The 20,453-nt window shown below is 41.3% G+C and overlaps 1 protein-coding gene across 7 annotated transcripts in view; it reads left to right on the top strand.

Moving 5' to 3' along the window:
- Positions 1-20,453, top strand: part of ARHGAP26 (Rho GTPase activating protein 26) — a 629,130-nt gene that overhangs the window by 258,760 nt on the left and 349,917 nt on the right. For all 7 annotated transcript variants that reach the window (XM_088444111.1, XM_088444115.1, XM_088444112.1 and 4 more), the window contains exon 12: positions 7,213-7,249. In XM_088444111.1, coding sequence (XP_088300237.1) covers positions 7,213-7,249 — 37 coding nt within the window. The remainder of the gene's footprint in view (positions 1-7,212; positions 7,250-20,453) is intronic.

Raw genomic sequence — 20,453 nt, 5'->3', positions numbered from 1 at the left:
GATCTCCCAATAGTCATGTTAGATACCACCTCTGATTTCTACAAGCTTATAGCATTGTACTTTTATATGGTCACAGAACTCTTCAGCGACTTCTAATATCTATTTAAATGGCATAGTGTACAGTACAACTTATCGTAAATTGTAAGAATTAAAAAAAATAAAATGTAAGGTCACAGGAAAGATGCCATCTATTGTTATTGAGAGAAAAATGTACATGACATCAGTTCCTATATTACTATAGTCAAAACTACACAAAGGGGTTTATGTATCAAACAGTGAAAAGTGTGGAGAAGTGGTCCAGTGGAGAAGTTGCCCATAGCAACCAGTCAGCTCCTACCTATTATTTTAAAGACTCTACTTGATAAATGCTACTTCAAAGCTGATTGGTTGCTATGGGTAACTTCTCCACTGGTTCACTATTCCACTCTTTTCAATGCTTGATACATCAACCCCAAAATCCTTACAGATGTTTAAACACCTGAATCTGATTTTGGACCCTCCCATAGAAGAAAAATGCCCATGATACATAGTTTATATCATCCTTTGTATTTCCTGTACCCACCTCCAGCGGCGTATCTATAATGGGTGCAGGGTGTGTGGTGCACATGGGCCCCTGGGTCTAAGGGGGCCTACACCGCACACCCTGCACCAATAGCAGTCTCCAGTGTGCTGCTCTGCAGCAGAAATCACAGGGAATATGGCGGCGGCCATTTTCTCGGTTACTCGCTCATGTGCAGAAAAGATGTCCCCGGGAATAAGGCGCGGGTGCCACTTTCCCGAGACCCACGCATGTGCAGTAGATTCTGGCATTAAGCATTAAGCCAGAATCTACTGTGCCACGAGAGAGGAGGGGGCACAAACTGAGGCTGCACATGGGCCCCCTCCTCTCTTAAAATGCCCCTGCCCACATTGATGTCATAATAGAATCAGATAGTAAATTCCAAAAGACTGCCATGCTAGATCAAGAGAATGCTCTGGTGTGAAAGGGGTTACCGCGTTACCCATTATGAAAAAGGTGTGGTTGCTCTCTTGCAGGGTATCAGGTTGTCCTGAGAGCGTGACGAGAAATTATGCAAGTCAAATATACTGCTTTTTCTAAACTGTGTGTTTTGATCGTATATGAGCGAAAATTTCCCAACTATTCCACAAAATAATGTCATTCTTCCAGATTCCTCTGCAAAATTTCACACCTTCCCATTCCTACACCTAACACATCACTGAACACTATGGAGTCTATGGGGTAAATATACTAACCTGTGGTTTGTCAAAGCTGCCGATCATTGGAGACATTGATGGATTTAAAATAGTAACAGAAAAAAATTATAAACCAGGCTTCTTTTACTGCTATGTATCAAGGCACCTCTGTTTCCTACACATATGTTTTAATTAGGAATGGCAGAACAAGGATTAGGGGCAGAGCAAGGGCATATATTGTAATAATAATTCCTTAATCAAAATCCTACAGTACTTCACCTCTTCTCCATTCTTTTGTCATACCTCTGGGAGTTTGGAATTGGGATGTGGGGCATACCTCTGGCAAACTGGATCATAATACAATTTTCTCCAGCCACCCATCCCATCCACAAATTGGTATGGCAGGTCTATCTGCTTATATAAGCATACATCTCAACTGTTGCAATTTTAATGGGATAATCACGATTTTCTGTGTGGACCTTGATGGGGGTTTGGATGGAACAGGCATACAGATGTGGAGAAATTTGTTGGTATTCTTACCACTCATTGAAACATTGATTCATTGCTCCTGACAAATAATTACATTAAGTTAAATCGGTCAGCGAGAAGAAAGCGCAGTGAACAAGCAGTGTGCAGCTTACTTTCCCATAGAGAGAGGGTTATACACCATAACCCAAAAATTCATATATTGAGGCAATTGTACCTATGGGATAGAGTGCTCCCACTTGACATATGTACATATGTATAGTAGATTTCTTATTTTCAGTATTATCACCTTTAAGTTAATGAGGTCTAATAAGCCTTCAAAAATAAAAAGGCGATTTTATTATATGAAAATAAAACAGGATGATAAAATAGACATAAAGCATTCTTCAATATACATTAAAATACAAATAAAATAACCTGAAAAGATCCATGAAAGTGCAAATAACAACGTAAAGTGCACAATAGTGGTCCCCCTGAAGATTACCGTTAAGGTGGGTGGTGTGAGTGACCATACAGTGTAGTCCTGATGTAATAGGCTGGTAATACAACATACCACCGCGCTTTAGCCTGAATGGTTCGGCAAAGACTCCCACAGGGGGTTCTCCGTGGATAGGATAGCATAGCAGCATGGGAACAACGCGTTTCGGATCCTCCTTGATCCTTTTTCAAGTGCAAGATGCTGTGCCATCTAACCCTCAGCTATTGGCAGTTGGTGTGGCTCCTCTATTTGAAAAAAAAAAAAATACTATAGAGGTGAAAGAGGAAAATGTGACAGTGGAATGTGTTACTACACAGATGAGAGAGGGAATGTGAAATGTTTCTATGGGGTGAAGGAAGGGAATGTGTTACAACTAGGGATGTGCAGGCTCGGATAGGTTCGAGTTTGCACGTGGAGTTCGGATTTTTCCCTCCAAAAAAACGGAACTCAGAACGAGGCAAAACGTCATCTTACATGGACGAACATCATCATTCCTGGACAAAAGACCAGGAATGATGATGTTCGTCCATGTAAGATGACGTTTTGCCTCGTTCTGAGTTCCGTTTTTTTGGAGGGAAAAATCCGAACTCCACGTGCAAACTCGAACCTATCCGAGCCTGCACATCCCTAGTTACAACACAGGCAAGTGGGGGTAATGTGTTACTACAGGGGTGGGTGGGGTAATGTGTTACTACAGGTGTGAGGAAGAGATTGTATTTCTACACATTAAAGGGAGAGAAATGTTGAATGTGTTGCAACACTGGTGAGGAAGGGAAAGGTGGTGAGGAAGTGGAATGTGTTAGTACATAGATGAGGGAAGGTAATCCCTTACTATACCAGTGATGCATTACTACTATAGAGGTGAAGTATTAATGTGTTTATTGGAGTGGTGAGATGGAAATGGGAACAGTACATAGAACCATAAATATCTAAGGTCTACCCAGGTGAAACTGGGTAAATCTGCTAATAAAATATATATTTATGTATGTATGCATGTATGACTGGTCAGTTTGTCTGTTCCAAGTTGGCGCAAAGGCTTTGGAACTGATTGTCATGAAACTGCATCATTTTGTGGTGGAAACTCCTAGTTATAACCTGCACTTTGTTTCATCTCGATCCGTCAAGTTAAAGATGAGCAATAACAAAAACAAATTTATGGACATTATCAATGCAATAAATAGGTGTGGCACCATGCACGCAGCCAGTTAGGGGGGGTGGGAGAGGGGCTTTGGTCCCGTGTTCACTTCTGTGCACAGAGCACACAGCAACATTGGTGTAAGTGATGGGCATACTTGCCTACTTTGTGATAATACTTTCCGGGAGTAGCCTGGTTCTGGGAGGGGCAAGGCTGGTGATGTAAATAGCGTTTCTTAGCCCCGCCCCCTCTTCACAGACCGGCAAATTCCCCATTATATCTCCCCATCCTGCCCGCTTCACTAGGAAGTGGGCAGGATGCGGGAGATCTGCCTACACTTCTGGGGGTGCGGGGGCTACCCAAAAAATTGTGAGGCTCCCGCAACTTCCAGGAGTGTAGGCCAGTATAGTGGTGGGTGTAGGTGCTGCTGGTCTCATGGGCCACTCCCACAACAGGGTCCCTATGCAAGCAATACAACTAGTAAAACCTCAAATGAGAAAAATGCTGGCAGAAGTGATTTTCATCGTGGGTGAAGCTGCAGGCAACAAGTAATACATATATGGCACAACTTTGTGCAAAAAAATGGAGCACTAAGGCTGTATATAAATTATCACCAATGTATCTGCAAATTTACTTCTACTAATTCTAATAACTGGGTAGTGCCCCTAAAACTAACTTAAGTACTTGTGTTGTAGAGCGACAGTAGTTTAGATTTCTGTCCGTCCTGGCAGAGGGTATACACACATCTGTTGAGGGTTTAACCAATGGCAAGACAGGTGGTGACATCATACACTGCAGCTGCTCTGCGTTCTATCATTCACAGCTAACAAATTCCACTTCAGATATTTCCCTCTGCGATTATTAGCAATTATAGGTATGATTTCTTAAAGCAATATCAAATAGAATTAGAAGTATCTGGTGACTGTTTGATTCATTCCAGCTCCCACACTGGGTGTAAGTGTGTGATAATATACAATACTTGTCCAAAAATATGTTAAACATTTTATTCCAAACCATGGACATTAACATGAAGTTCATCCTCCCTTTGCAGCTATTACAGCCTCCACTTTTCTGGGAGAGTTCTCCTCCCCACATATCGTATCCGCGGTACATGTTAGAAGTCAGAGCAATATAGTGGAGGATGGCGTCACCTTGCTCAGCACCGCATGCAGTATCATCCGATTGGCCGACCCGAAGATATCGCCATACACACTGAACAATCTGGCTGATATGTTGTTTCCATCCGATTTGGAACGACATATCTGGACGATATCACTTCAGTGTGTACCCAGCTTTCGTTTCTCATTGCCATGTAAGGCGATGATAAATAACAATTATCGGGTCTACAGGAACACAAAGCGTAAGATACATTTCTGCTGAGCTATGTTTTAATAGACCTTACAAGACCTTGCTCGCTATTACTGTGTGTCATATGACTTTCTTAGACGGTTCTAATTAGCAGCATCAGTTGTTTGGCTATGACAGCAGGTCCTGCTTCCATAATTTAGGTTGTGAGTATACCTTAACCCTTTTTCATTTTATAAAGGATAATCTATACTGTTGGGATTAGGAAATCGGAATTCACCTCAAAGTTCCTCCTAATGTATTTTGTGGTATACAGTGAAAGATACATTATGCTGTATTATATGAAATGGGTATTTATTAAATGGATGGTGTTCACTTATTATGAAATGTCCAAAACTGGACAATTCAACACGCTGTCAGGACCAGATCTCACACGTGAGACATTTTACATTTGCCAGTTTCATTGTTTTTCCTGAATTAGCTGTTCAGCAGGAAATGATATCTATGGATTAAAACCCTGAACCTTTTCTGCTAATCTGCCAAAACAAACCATACTGGCATGGGCTTGGCATATTGTGAGGACAGCGTAGTCTTTGTACTGTCTAATCAGTCCACCTTATATTTCGTACTGTAACGCCAAACATTTGTTTATGATGTCCATAAAATCTTTTCTAAACTATGCTAATCACCATAAATTGTGAGCAAGTGATGAATAAGTTAAAGAAATAGATGCTATTTACGGATACATTTTATATTCCAGTAATATTAAAAATTTCACAAATCACTATTTCCCATACACTTCATTGTAGCTGCCACCCATGCTACTATGGGCCCTGCTTTCCTCAGGGTTTAGCAGGCTTGACTGCAGATGCAAGTTATTAATTCTACACCTATTCCATTGCCGCATTAACCCGTGATTATTACTGGATCTACCCGGGTCGCGGCTCGGTGTAAAAGGGTAATTGAAAATAAAAAAATCCCAGGTGAAGTGGCTCGGGAATCCGACCCTGGTCGCTACCCAGAAATGACCTGGGTAATGGTTTAGCGGATTAGCTGGCTTCAGTTGTCCTTGGAGATTACATCATCTACAAGCGTCCACTGTAACGCCATAAGACCCGGGTCATGGAACACTCTAGTCCAATGTGAAAGGCTGGACCTGGGAAATAAAAACAAATTTCTTTAGTATTTTACTATGTCTACTATAAAGGGGGTATTAAACAATATAGAACAGGTATTAAAATTAGGCTTGTAACTAGACCTATGGGGGCTCCATAGCAACATTTTCACAGGCCTCCCTTGCTGTGCACTACTCACCTCCCTAGCCCCGTGGACGGCAAAAACAGTGCTAATGGCTTCCAATCAAAAAATATGTGGACAAAAAGAAGCGCAGCCCTGTCAACCACCACATAACTGAACCTAAGGATGACTTACTGTATAAGCACAATATACTTCATGTAATTTTTGCTGAATTTCTCAATAAGAAACTTTTGGCCCAGGGGTGCTGTGGAAAAAATGCTGATTAACTACTCTAGGGCACTGTTATTCGAAAAAGTTTGGGAACCACTGGCCTCATAGTGAAGGTTAATCTGACAGTCATAGGTTGGTCATCGGTACGCCATATTCATGTAAAGTCGCACAAGCCATGCCCAAAAATGAACAAGGATGGTGGGGACAGAAAGGGTCCATGATGGATTGTGGGGATAAGAGATGTTAAAAGGGGGCAAATTGGCAAATTGATGCAGACAGAGGCATCAGTCAGATATCGATCGCCAATATAACTCAGGTTGTCTCAACAGCCAACAATCCGTGGGCTCGGAAACTTTCATTAAGTTACTTTGGCTAGGATAAGGAAGGGATTCAGTATAGAGATCCATGTTTTGTAACATAACTTCACCCATCTCAAATTTAGAAGAGTCACTTTTTAAAATAAATCATATTCTTTATTTACATTTTAACTGTTCCTAAATAAGGAGCGGTGGAAGTAATCCAATTACTGTATGTACATAATCTATCTTTCTTGGCTGCCATGACCATTATCGTTCAAAAGGGTATTAGGCGGGAGATAGGGGAAGTAAATGTCCAAAAGCTTCATAAGCTTTTGGTAAAGTGGAAATGGAAACTATTATTAGGGTCAGGTATAATCTTTTCCCAGTACTTGGCAATTTTCCTGCAGCTTCACATATGTGTGAGGGTATAGTTAGGAGCCTTCTATTTGGAGCAATATCCTGTTTCTGTGCTTTCTCTGAGCAGACGTGTCAGCTGTGTATAATATGGTCATTCAAAAGCTTAACCTGATGCCATTCTGATACAATACATCCTTTACTTGCCATTACATTTCCAAACCTTTGGTTGGCAGGATTTTTATAAAAGTGGTCTAAAAGGTATAATTTTTTTCCAATGTATGGAAATGTTTTGAATTCAATAGGTTGTTTCCTATGAAGTGGGGAGCTTGTTGGTCTTAATACATCAGGATATATGCATATATATTTAAGTCTGAAATGCACTAAGATATTCTGGCAATGCTAATTCTATATAATCTACAAAAGTACCTTATGTATATGTGAAAATAGTTGCATTTATATGTTTTTTATTTTGCGTTTCTTTTATATTGCAGGTTTACAATTCAAACAAAGACAGCCAAAGTGAAGGAAGTGAGTACCAATTTCTGAAAAGAATCTTGTACCTGAGTAAAAGGCTGATATTTTCATGCATCTTATAAGGGACGAGTGATTAATTTTGTCCTAAATAACTGTTTCATACTACATAACGTGCCCTGAAATAAAAATCTTTCTGTATATCATCCTATCTGCTAACTTGATCATATACAAACACTGCTTTGGCTTTAAGATCTATAAACTTTATGTATGGAGACATAATCTGCAAATGTTCCCTTTGCTAGCATGCAAAGTAGGGGTGCAAGGTTCTCTGTGTCTTTTAGTTCCCCGCTGTATGTGGCTTAGGGGCTGATTCTGAGTCTGACCAGGTGGAACTGTGGGTGGATCTCCTGGATATCAGCATGCGCCAAAGTAACAAAATAAGGACGGATCAGGCATAGGCACACGGATCGAGATAACCAGGGCATATGTATTGATCTGTCTGTCAACGAACCACACTTTCTATGGGTGGGAACTGGTCGGTGACCATGCAATCACACACAACTGTTACGTATTGTGGGAGTATGCTGGGCATGTAAGCATTCTTGCAGAAGTAAGTAGCTTGGCGCGGCCATACAGAACAGCAGCCGCAGATGTGTTTGACTCAAACAGGCCCTTAATGGGAAGATAATTAAGTCTAAGTGTTAAATTTGCTACTTGGCGTTTGTCACGCTCGCTGAGCCTCCAGTGGATTCTGTTGCTGGTTTTAAAGAGGCAATACTGGTAAATAAAAACCTCTACAGTAAGTGTGATACAGAGTAACTGTGTTACTCCCATTGAATCGCAAACAGTGTCGTGTTACTGTAACATAAGTGTTCCTGGAGTTACTGTGGAAATGCAGGACCCAATCTGTATGAATAAATCATTTATTGTCCCTTTCATTAGTAGCAACAAGACCTTTTCCCCTGAAGCTACTGATCAATGGAAATTACATTCTCTCATACTGTACATCTCTGGCTTTTTCCCTCTTCCCTCCACCATGAAACGCTGCCTGCAATTCTCGTAGCTGAAATGGTTTTATTTACAGATGGAAGCATTTAGAAATGCTGTAAATACTGGGTGTAGTCTTTTCAGTTTGCATGGTACAGATGTGTCCTCATACATCTATCCTCCTTGCGCGTTAACCAGCCCTTCTAGTCGGGCTATGCCCTGGCATAACTCTGTAGCGACGAGCATCTTTTCGTGCAATTTTTTATTTTCAAATGCGTCATTCACACAGCGCTTGCCTGTATTCTGTGTGCTACTGCGGGTGTATCTGCATGTGAAATGCTACGTTACAGTGACAAAGCTGCTGACACTGTGCCGTAGCATTTCGCATGCAGATGCACCCACAGTCGCACACAGAATATAGGCAAGTCGCATATCATTGTAATTGGCAGAAGCTGCTTGTGTGTCCTATTCACATCGCTGTGCGAATAAGACTCATTTGAAGGTAATAAGTCACACAGCTCTCACGCATTGTGTAGTGCGACTTGTAGCACACAGAGGTAAGATGTATGTGGACACATCTGTAATCATGTTAAAGGACATTGCCGCCATGAACGTATGCCTTTTTTTTGGGGGGGGGGTTTGCTCTACTTTTTATTGTGTGTTACAGGGGTGATTTTTGTATAAACCTGCCCGATTATAAAACATGAGCTTGCAGTCCATTCTTTCTTCCATCCTTTTATAGTTTTTAATCTACTTACTGAAACAAGAAGTTAGCAGCTGCCACAGAGAAAGCATTGCTGTATGTCTGTATATATTGGGCCTGATTCAAATGTGGACGTAATGCCGATATTTGAGTGATTATTTGCTATTACGCATGTGTGTAAGCCGCATTGCACACAAGCAACAATTGAATTGCAATTACGCTCACACAGAGGATTCACTCGCAAAATGAGTGCCAGAATAATCAGTGTTTGGGGGAGGTAAGAAAAACGCAGACTTGTCGGACCGTTTAAACACTGTTTTATGGGCCTCCGTAAAGTAGCCACTGTGTTCGGTCACTGCAGGAGCGCCCTCTGTGTGTCTGGAGACCCGCAATGTCTGCGACAGCTTACACTTACCCAGAAGGCTTATGGCCGCCTGATCTGCATTTAATGCTTCCGGTTTTGTGCGTGAGCTGCATCTTAGCATATTTTAGCAATTGCGATCCATGAGAAATCACAGCTGCGATGGCATTTGCATCCACATCTGAATCAGGCCCACTGTGTGGCATACGGATGAAGGTTAGTAATGGCTGCATCAGCTCTGTGCCAACCTTCCACATAATCATCATCTCATAAACAGTTACCAATTTGTGAAGTAATAGGAACCTACATGGTAGCTCGGAGCAGTCATGACACCAATACTGGGCTTTCAAACAATAGACCATGTAACCTGCGCTCCTTCCGTCACAAGAGTCCGAACTCAGGTTCACCACACCATATGCTATCCAATATAAAAAAATGAGCACGGCCACCAAGCGCTGGATTCTGTTTATGTACTCAAGAAAAGAAAAAAGTTCTTTGTCGGTAAATGTTGATTTACAAAATACTTCAAAGTCTTTAAACCTCTAATATAGTTCTCACCTTGAATAGGTGAAAGACGTCCCTTGAAAGGTATCTTTATCGACATATATCCCCAATCCTGATTTTGTAGTGATAGATGTCACATCCCAATATTCACATACATAAAGAAGGGAAATCTCTCATAGTGTTTAAAAGTTTCAACAGACAATATTTATTAACATTTAACATGAATTCACAAGATAAGATTACTTCGTACCATATAAAGCCTTCCGAGAAAGGCACACATGTAAAGAGTTTGTGGTGACTAAAAAGCACCCGGGTTTACCACTCATCTCCTGCACGTGAACCTTCACAGGAACTTCTATGGTCTCAGACTGTGCGCACACTTCCTCCACCAACGCGTTTTGGACCTAAGTCTTTTGTCAAGGTGTATAGGAAGTGTGTGCTGGTAGCCCTATTTAAACCCCTATGAGATCATGTGACTTTCCAATTAGATCAACTTGTTTATCCTTCTCAAATACTTACTACTACCCAAAACCATAATCTAATCATAAATATTCAAATTTATCGTTCATCCCTATATCCCTACTTTATAATTGCAATGTTTCATAGCTTTTTAAATATTATACATCCTTAATAGGTCCCTTTAATAGAACACATCTGTGCGCTTAATAAAAAACCAGGACAGGTAAGCCGGTACCCTTCCAAAATTGCCTATAGCGAACTGTGGGTTCTATTTCCAGTCTATAACGGAGTTTGTATTCCACGATAACTGTGTTATCATCTCCCCATCCAAGACGAGGTTTGGAACGCTAAGGTTGTATTCATCCTGGTTACGTAGTCGGGAAGGATGAATACAACCTTAGCGTTCCAAGCCTCTAGTCACCACAAACTCTTTACATGTGTGCCTTTCTCGGAAGGCTTTATATGGTACGAAGTAATCTTATCTTGTGAATTCATGTTAAATGTTAAATATTGTCTGTTGAAACTTTTAAACACTATGAGAGATTTCCCTTCTTTATGTATGTGAATATTGGGATGTGACATCTATCACTACAAAATCAGGATTGGGGATATATGTCGATAAAGATACCTTTCAAGGGACGTCTTTCACCAATACTGGGCTCTTTAGAAGTTCTGCCGATTACCATCACCTTTCAGCTTCATTGCTGTCCAGCGAGTTCAACAGTCATTGCTGTTGTAGTCTGATTGCTTCATCTGCCTCCTTGGTGGCAGCTGTTGTCCTCAAACATTGTAACAAGTATCCTGGCTCTGTTACCAGCAGTAATGCTGAGTACACAATTGGTGACATATCGGCCGTTCAAGTGAACGGCCGATATATCGTGTATGCGTTGGCCAGTATGTACAGACAATATGTCTGTGAATGATGTTGTTCAGACATATAGCATCGTCTGTGCTGCAGCCGATGGTAGACGCGCTGTGTATACAGGCAGTCAGCTGACCGCCCGTTCACCTGCTGCACAGGCCGCCGGTGACACAACTGGGCATACACATGCAAATGCCCGTGCAATTGTGACACATCGCGCAGGCGATTGGTAAGTGTTTATGTACTTACTAATCGTCAGGATGGCGGATCGGCCAGATGGCTGATCCGTCGTCCTGATGTGTAAACAGCTTGTGTATGACACCAAAGAGCTGCTAGGCATACAGCTCATCCTAACCCATCTCATGCTCTTTCCTCCCTATCTTCCCCTTCTGTGTCATGCCTGTCTGTCTGCCCCTCCCCTTTAGAATGTAAGCTCTCATGAGCAGGGCCCTCTTCCCTCATGTGCTTCTCTTTACATTTTCTTCTACTCCTTACTCCCCAAAAGGGCACCTAACACTTTACTACCAACTCCCTGCTGCTTACTGTGAGTGCTATTAATCGCTATTGCAGCAATGTATATAAATAGTGTCCTGTAATGTACTGTAAGTTACTTGTTTCTTGTTCACTTATTTGTTTTATGTGCTATGTAAGACTCTTCGGAACACTTGTGGCGCCATATAAATAAAGGATAATAATAATAACAGCTACTCCAAGCTGGAGAACAGCCACAAGCGTACCCATACAAAATAAAAGATAATACCTGCCAAGATTACTGATATTAAGAAATTCAATATATTTCTAGCCACGGGTGTCCCTCTTTTCTCCCAAACTGCCCAGAAAAGACCTATTTTTGAAGAGGTTATTCTTCTTTCTCTGAAGACAGTGCCCTCTTTCGCAGCAAACCATCATCCGGTATGCTGAACCACTTTGTGAATTAATTGGAGGATATAATGACATAGACCATAACCAACTTCTTTCCCCTCATTTCTAAATAGGAATACTGATGAAAATACTGACCATATCCCTGGTCAGACCATGGCCTAATACATCTTCCCCATACTTGTTATTCGCAAGACTGCCTTTCTCTGCTGATAGGTTATGCCTCTTTCTAACAGCAGAAAGCTGGACTCTGAGGAGATACTGGTCGTCCTATGGAAATATACTTATGATTGTTGCAGCATGATACAGTTTGGTAATGAAACATGCAGCATTCCATAATGTAGGTAGCATTTGGGAATTAACCTTAGAGTGCAACCAAGTACATTATGGCTAATGATCTGACAAGACCTCACTCGTACACGGCTCAGATGCATATTGTGAAAGTCTTTGCTCCTTGGTATCATATTCTTTCTTTTTGCCTCTGTGAATATTACATTTTGTCTCTCTGTTTCAGTCCTGTTTTACTATTTATAGATGACTCCAGTGGAGCGTTTTGTGGACATATTTATCACATGAGTCTGCAGAACAAACCACATTACTGGAGATTTTCCTGTACTGTCTCTGCATATTATGTATGTGCACAATATTACATACCGTTCTGTCTTCACTATAATCTAATCTAGATGTGAAGATCTGAGAAATGGTGCTCATTGTAGTAATAGGAGAATACGGTAAAACTGAAACCTAAACATATACAGTATGCAAACAGCATGAATACACATATGAAAACAGTGCAGTGTTATAATGTACTAACTTAGTAACACATACAATAACTGAATTTTGAACTGTAGCAGACCTGCCATCAATGCTATGCAGAGAGGAGGAATTAATGCACGTGTTTGCAGGGGTTGTAAATGGGATGCCGGATCTCGATTCCGACATCCCAAATTGATTACAATCCCGTCACAACCACGTAAGTATACTACCCCTAACCCTCCCTCAAAGCAGCCTAACCCCCTTCCCACAGCTAAACCCTTAACCCTCCCCCGACTGTAGGAGTGGGCAATAAGCAGTCCCCAGCTGTTGTATAACTACAAATCCCAGCATGCCTTGCCCACCGTTTTGCTATTTGGCGATGCTAAAACTGTTGCAGGGCATGCTGAGATTTGTAGTTCAACAGCTGGAGGGCTGCTTATTGCCCACCCCTGCCCTAGTGCCTAACCTCTAACACTCCCCCTAACCCCAATACTTACCGTCGGAATACTGGTGCCGACAGCCGGTATCATAACTACATCCCGTTTGCAATAGACCATGTACAAAACGAAGACATATGCCTCCACTATTCCCTACCCAGGGTGCATTGGGAAGTAACTACGAAGGCCTGAGAGTTCAGTTAAGCTGATAATGGGCTGGCCACTAGACGGAGCTTACACAGAAATGCAAATGAAACGAACAATGCTGAAGGCATAACACATACATATTCTAAATGTGTAAGTGCACATCTGTTAATTCTATAATGTTTCTTCTTTTTCCCTTTCATTTAAAACTGCTATGAAAATATGCATGGTGCTTTAACTGTTTATGTAGGCTTCTCAGATTTTTCCTATAATGAAAGTAATGCATCTCCAACTTTTTAATGCTGCTCTACAGTAACATAATCACAAACTTGCAGGTCTGTGTTCTCTTCAGCACGCAAGAGTTTACCTAAGGATTCAATTCCTCTGCTCTTCTATCCGACACTAAATTGCTTGTTTCTAATCTTTATCACCAACCAATTTTTGTTCCCTTTCTTCTTAAAAATACAACTTGCATATTGTTTAACTTGGATGAATAACAATCTTGTAAAGTAGTCTGGAGTTTTACTAGAAAGGTGGTAATGTTTTATAGAGCAATGTCTCATTAAGTTGCCGGGAATCATTGCATCATTTGCATTTTTCTGGATTGGATATATTCAGGACCAGGACAGAGTTCATCAAAATACCAAGCAGAGCATGGCACAGAGCAGTATCAGTTTGACTAGAGTATCACAGTAAGTGGGGAGAATGTTTGGACTGAAACAGTTTTTCCCATGCAATGTTTCCCAACATTTACTCTTTTTTTTTTTTTTTTTTTTCTTTTAATCTCCTATTTAGAATTACTATCGTTGAAGCCATAAGTACCAATCTACATTTACAAAGTGCGCTGGTTTTCACCACTGCACTAAATCCGCCATCCTGTGGGATAATCGGAAAAGAGACACTGTGTAATAAATAGTGTGAGCGGTCAAATCAAAATCCCACCACTTTGAGAAAAGAACAGAAAATTAAAGTAGTGCTTCTAAATTGCTGCATACAGATATGTCCACATACATTTCACTTCCTTGTGCGTTAAACAGCCCTTGTAGTCGTACTATGCCGTGGCGTGACTCGGTAGCACAGAGCGTCTTTTTGTGAGACTTTTCACCTTCAAATGTGTCTTCTTCGCAAAGTGATATAAATAGGACGCACACGCAGCTTCTGCGAATTAAACTGATATACGGCATGCCTATAGTCTGTGTGCAACTGCGGCTGTATCTGCATGCTAAATGCTACATTGCAGTGTCATAGCTGCTGACATATAATGTAATGGATTCCACACAAAATGACTAAGACAAAAACATGTGGGCTGCTATAGAGCCTGCATGCCTTACAGTATAATACTCCATAAGCTAGTCAGCATGTTTCTAGTTGGATGTACTGTAGCTGAAGGAAATGGACCACCTCAGTAGACTATGTGCATTAATGTAATCGCGTGTGGGTATACTGACTTTTTGTTTTAACACTCTCTCCACACTCTGATTCAATAACCATTTTTTATGAAAGTGTTAAGTCTTCAGGTCTGAGCAAATTCAGAGCTGTAGATTAGTAAGTACAACTGTCTGGAAGATGACATTTACAGACTTTTATTTCAAGCAGACTAAATCCATGAGATGCATTATTCCTACTTCTCTTGCAAACAGTCCCTGACATTCCAGCTAAGCAATAACATCTTATGATGCCAGTTACCAGCATCAACTACCCAAAGTTGCAAGAAAGGTATATATGAGAGCTGCTCAGTCTGCCATCTGTCTTGATACTGATTGGCCAGCCAGAGTTTTTTTTGTGTGAGTGTCTTGCAGAGTCAGGACTTATTCCTGTGTGGAGAGGTAGGTCTGTTTTCTGGTTCATGCTGCTCTCCCATTCTGTGAGAGTGCTGTACTGTACTATACATTTCACGCTGCTGCTCCACGTTCTGAGCGATCATTTCACATAATATGGGGCGGTACCAGCTCGCTGCTTAGTCCCTGCCACATGGAACAGTTGTATGGAAGCTGCTCTGACAACAGAACTGCACTCAAGTGACTCGGCACCAGATAGGAACCTTTTGTATGTCATGGGTGACATGGGATAAGGAGAGAAAGTGGGGCAGCAATGGTTATAGTGGGAAAGTGAGTAGAGCAATTGTCACATATGTTTTTCTCGTCATTCTCCATCTGTCCTATAGTGCCAAGCACTACTCTTGCATACAGGCTCACTAAAGTCCTAAAACTCCCCTGTCGGCACAATTTATCTGCCACCTTGGAATAGCTTTGTACTTTTCTTTGGCATTATGCTCGTCGACAGGGAAACCTGTGTTCCCAACGTTTCCATAAGTAATAGCAGCAGCTGTACGTACCAAGAAGCCTGTGGAGATAAACCACTGAAGACCAGAGAAGGAACAGAAATGACAGTGGAACTCTGTATCTCTGTCCAGCATCTTGGCTGAGGCGTTATTGCAGAAGGCCTGTGACACAACCCTGTGTGATGTTACTGCTTGTGAGGAAATGAGGGGTGCATTGTATACCAGCATTGCTTTGCCTCATTTCTTACAAAGTGTGGACTGGAACCATCATAGTTCCCCTAGGTGCCCAGCTATGTCTTAAACCAATGCATTTATTATGGATATGTTTTATCCAGGGTGCATAATAAAGTAATGTCAGTCCTAATGCTTTGGCATTGTGCTGAGAGATGTCTAAGACTGCTTTGGGCAAATTATGTGAAAGAGAAGGTCTCCTCGGCTTGCATTAATTGGGGGCGAAGGTTTGGTGTTAAGTGTTAAGGTTTGGAAGATTGCATTCTCTCCTATCAGAGGATCTGTTGTGTGTCTGCCAGTTATACATTGTCTAAATTACAGATAGCCTCTACATCCTCATGTGAGATCTACTTTGGAGTGGTTGGCTCACGGCAGGCTACTCCTTCAGACAAGTGGGCTATCATATATAAGGTTCCAGTGCTCATTTAAATGTTTGACTGAACAGGGCCTGACTCTAGGTCTGTGTAAAGTGCTTGTTCATGTCTGTCTATGACCTGGAAGAACGGAGTGTCAGGACTGGCCTGGGCTGCAGGCTCCTGCTAGTCTGGCTGAAGATTGGAGCATTACTGAGGTATGGCGAGGACCTTTGTCTCGGAGTAAGCTGAGCGACAATGAAGCAGGACTCTGCCTTGCCTGCAGTGCCATGGGAGAATCTTTTTCCATAAGTTTGGATTGGATATCATCCAATACATCTGTATTTTAATGGATATTTGCCTCTGTGTGCGAACACATCCTCAATGCTGAGGGGCGAGCAGTAGGCACAAGGTAGGCTTGTATCCAAAAACCTGGTGCAGCCATCTATCCATTATACCTACTCCCCACGAGTTAGCCAAAACAGCAGTAGGGTACCCTGATATCGTGACTCTTCTTGTCTGATTCACCTTGAAATTTCGCACCGACAACCTTCACGGATTTGTGACTGATCTAAAGTGTAGCAGTTGCTGACAGTATCAGAGCTTCATTGGGTTATTTGCATTTTAAAACAGTCTCCCTAATAAAGTAATGTCCTTGTTTCATTCTACAGAAATAAATATTCTTATTTTATATTAGACCCAAGCAATACTGTAGGCTGTCAGGGGTGGCTGCATATTTATGGAACAAATATGGAGAATATTACTGGAATAAGGGACATGTATTTATTTTTACCACTATTTTCATTATTAATTTTTCTTCGTTATGAAGTAAAGAAAGCCAGTAACATATTTTAGTGGTAGTAAAAGACTGATTACTAAAGTAAGATCCTAAAACGGCTGTCATGCTGTAAGTATTCCATCTGCCAAACTGTTTTGCAATACACAATCTTTTCCTCCCCCCAAGTATACAGTATGTGTGCAATGGCTGGACATTGTGGTTTTGTTTTTAATTCTACTTTAAATGTTTATTCTGATCCAAGACATTCCTTTTCAAAACTCAGATTGAAATGCTGTAATTGAATTTTGATTCAAGATTGCAGATGTTCATGAGTTATTTTGAATGCTTCATAACCTCCTGATGACCTTAATAGGTGCTTGGTCTCATTTTATAGCGATGGAAATGAGACCAATGAGAATCTATACTTGTTTAGCATTGTAGACCAATAACCCAGACTTATGTTTTTGTGTTAAAAATAAACATGACTATTGGCAGGAAATAAAACCTTATATAAGACCGAACCCACGTGAGACCAAACATTGAACCACAGTTACCCCATCCTGTGTTGTTGGGCGATTGGCATATATTTGTTTTTTTACTTTAAATTCACAATTCACATTTCCCAATGGGAATGGGTATGAAATACCAGCAGTCGGGGTGCCTACTTTCCCACAATTTAAAGTCTTCTACTTTAAATTGTGTGTGGAGTGCCCTCATATTATTTTTGTCAACATGGGGAAAACTGGAAATGCCACTGGAGCTGCTGCCAGGCTAGAGATATTTGCCAGAACCTCTCAGGCAGCTCAATTATCTAATCAGGTTGTGGCTGACCTCTCCCCCCCACCCCCACCCCCACCTCCTCTCCTCTGCCTATCGAGGGTGATGCTGATCATAGTGGTGCATCACATTCTGCTCAGCAAATTCTACAAGCCATCTCTACCTCCGCACAACTGGTCACCGATAAAATTGGCCAGGTGCAGATTGATGTACCCATGCTTCGCCAGGATTTACAAAATATAATGGAGAGTTTGGGTGAAACTGAACACCATATTTCTGATTTGGCAAATGTTGCCTCTCCTTTAAAGAGTAAAGTTGAGGGTTTGTTGTCTCAAGTGGCGTCCATGCAGGCTAAACTTTCTGATGTTGAGGGGCGGGTTAGACACAATAATATTCGCCTCGTTGGGCTTCCTGAGCGGGCTAAAGGCTCGACGCCTAAGAAATTTCTTGAGGTCTGGCTAATTCATTTACTCACTCCGGAAGCTTTCAGTCTCCAATTCGCTGTGGAACGTGTCCATAGGATCCCTTCAATGCCTCCTCCACCTGGAGCTCCTGCTAGAACCTTCATTGCCCGTCTGCTACTTTTCAAACATCGGGACATTGTTTTCCGATTGCCCTGTACTAATGACCTACTGCAGTTTGAGAACCATTCTGTTTCAGTTTTTCAGATTTTGCATTGGAGGTGCAGAAGAGTCGTTCACAGTTCCTGCAAGTCCAGTGTAAACTATGTGATCGTAATATCCAGTATTTCATGCTATTTCCTGCACGATTGAGAGTGGTGCACGACAATACTACTCATTTCTTTGCTAACCCCAAAGATGCAGAGGACTGGTTGGAGCGGCAGCCCCGTGCTCCTTGTTGAAATTTACATGTTTTAATTCTCTCTTTATTTTGCTCACTTTAAGTGTCTGCTCCGTACACTACTAAAAGTACATGCTGTAATCTATATGAGCTTATATGCTCTAATACTTTGTATTTTATATTTGATTGATATAATATGCTGAAACAAGGAAAGGACACAGTTTAGCGCTGGACAGAGAGTGGAATAATCCCACAGCTGTTTTTAATTCTCAATTAGACCCAAACCCAGAAATTATCTTTTGATTCTGACATGCCAGTGCTTCCGGATATATTTGTGTAGCAGACTCCCAAACAAAATATATATGTAATATACTGGAAGTCTTTTGAATAGTCATCCAAAGTATTAATAACACAGAGACTGACAATGTTAGATGGTGTGACTTGTCAGACTTTAGTAAAATATGTTCATAGATATAAGTTCCTCCAGAGTTTATAGAGAAAGGAGAGCTGATGTCTTATCAGCAGTAATTAATGCTGCAGAAACGTGGTGCCCTCACATTTCATGCTTGGTCCTTCCACCTCAGAGCTCTGGTTTTGGTTCGTGCAAAAAAAAATTCAAAGTGATATCGCTATTCGTTAGTATCCAGCGGGGTTGCCGGAATATGCAGTATGATCACACTTACGACTTGCCACTGTGAGACCTTTACGCCTTTCTCTGCCATTAGATCAATCAGCGGCTTCTTCAGGAAGTAAGTGTACATTCAATATAATATGCTGGCCTATATATTTTTTATATTCTCTTGTCATTGGTTTTGATACATGTTTTATAAATAATTGATTGTTCCACCAGTGAACCAGTTAGTTATATCTCAAGGGAGTTTTCTGCTGGATGTAGCTATAGGGTCTAATTTCCTATACCCTCATTACTCTGTGCTCTATATAAGGTTTAGTCAGAGATTATTTGTAGTTTAGGGGAGGTTATTTAGGGAATGGGGACTAGGTATACCTCAGGTTTTGATGGCTATACAGGGTGGGTTAGTTTGTTTTTCTTTGTCATCAGTGTACATGTGCATATGCAGTTTTCGCTCTTTTTTCACTGCTATCTACCGCCAAATTGGCTGCTTGGTTCCGCTTTGAGCCGTCCCACTGTGTTTTATTTTTTATCTCCTGCTTGTTTTACTCTATCCAGTGTCTGCTTATGAGACCCTAAGACTGAAGAAACTGGGGAACTCCGCCTACTTGGCTGGAATGTTCATGGTCTAAATGACAGACTTAAGCGAAATGTGCCTTTGATGTAAAACAAACTATAAGGTGCGCCAGGAAGTCTGTCAGTGTTGCAAAAAAATCTTGACAATATGGTGATAGTTACATTGGTAGAGTAAATGATGGCTTTGCTCCATTTTGGATTACTCTATACTGTTCCTGATGTTTTTTGGACTCTGCTCAGCATTTGATGTTCCCATTTGCTCGGTCTAAATTATTTAAAACCTGCCCATCATGTTGGTAAAGAAATGTTTTGGAAACTTAAAATTATGGTGCCCATCCCCAATTAACTTTTCATGTCATGAATTATATACAGTATAAAGAGAGTGGAATGAACAGTGTTTCCATTTCAAGTTCATTAAAAGGCTTCTCTACACCACTGTATTTTCTTATAAACTCTCATAGCACCCCTCCCTTAGTAGTGTATTTTGATGCACGGCATTACCTGAATTTGCAGTTCACTGCTCACTACTACAGGTGGATTTTTTACAGTGCCCTGTTATATTGGCAGAAGCTAACTTTCCCATGCTGTAAGCACTTCTGCCAGCTATAGCTGAGGAATCGGTATGTAATGCCGGCTGTCTGGATGCCTCCTGCCAAAATACTGACAGCAGCATACCGATGGTTGGTATCCTGAAAGGGGTCGGGTAAGTATACTTACCCTCCCCCTTCTCCTCCTAAC

Source organism: Taudactylus pleione, unplaced genomic scaffold (assembly GCF_031769625.1).
Source record: "Taudactylus pleione unplaced genomic scaffold, aTauple2 ptg000349l, whole genome shotgun sequence".
In the NCBI taxonomy this organism is placed as follows: Eukaryota; Metazoa; Chordata; class Amphibia; order Anura; family Myobatrachidae; genus Taudactylus; species Taudactylus pleione.
Note: the sequence above shows the minus strand (reverse complement) of the source record. Positions and strands in the feature narration are given on the sequence as shown.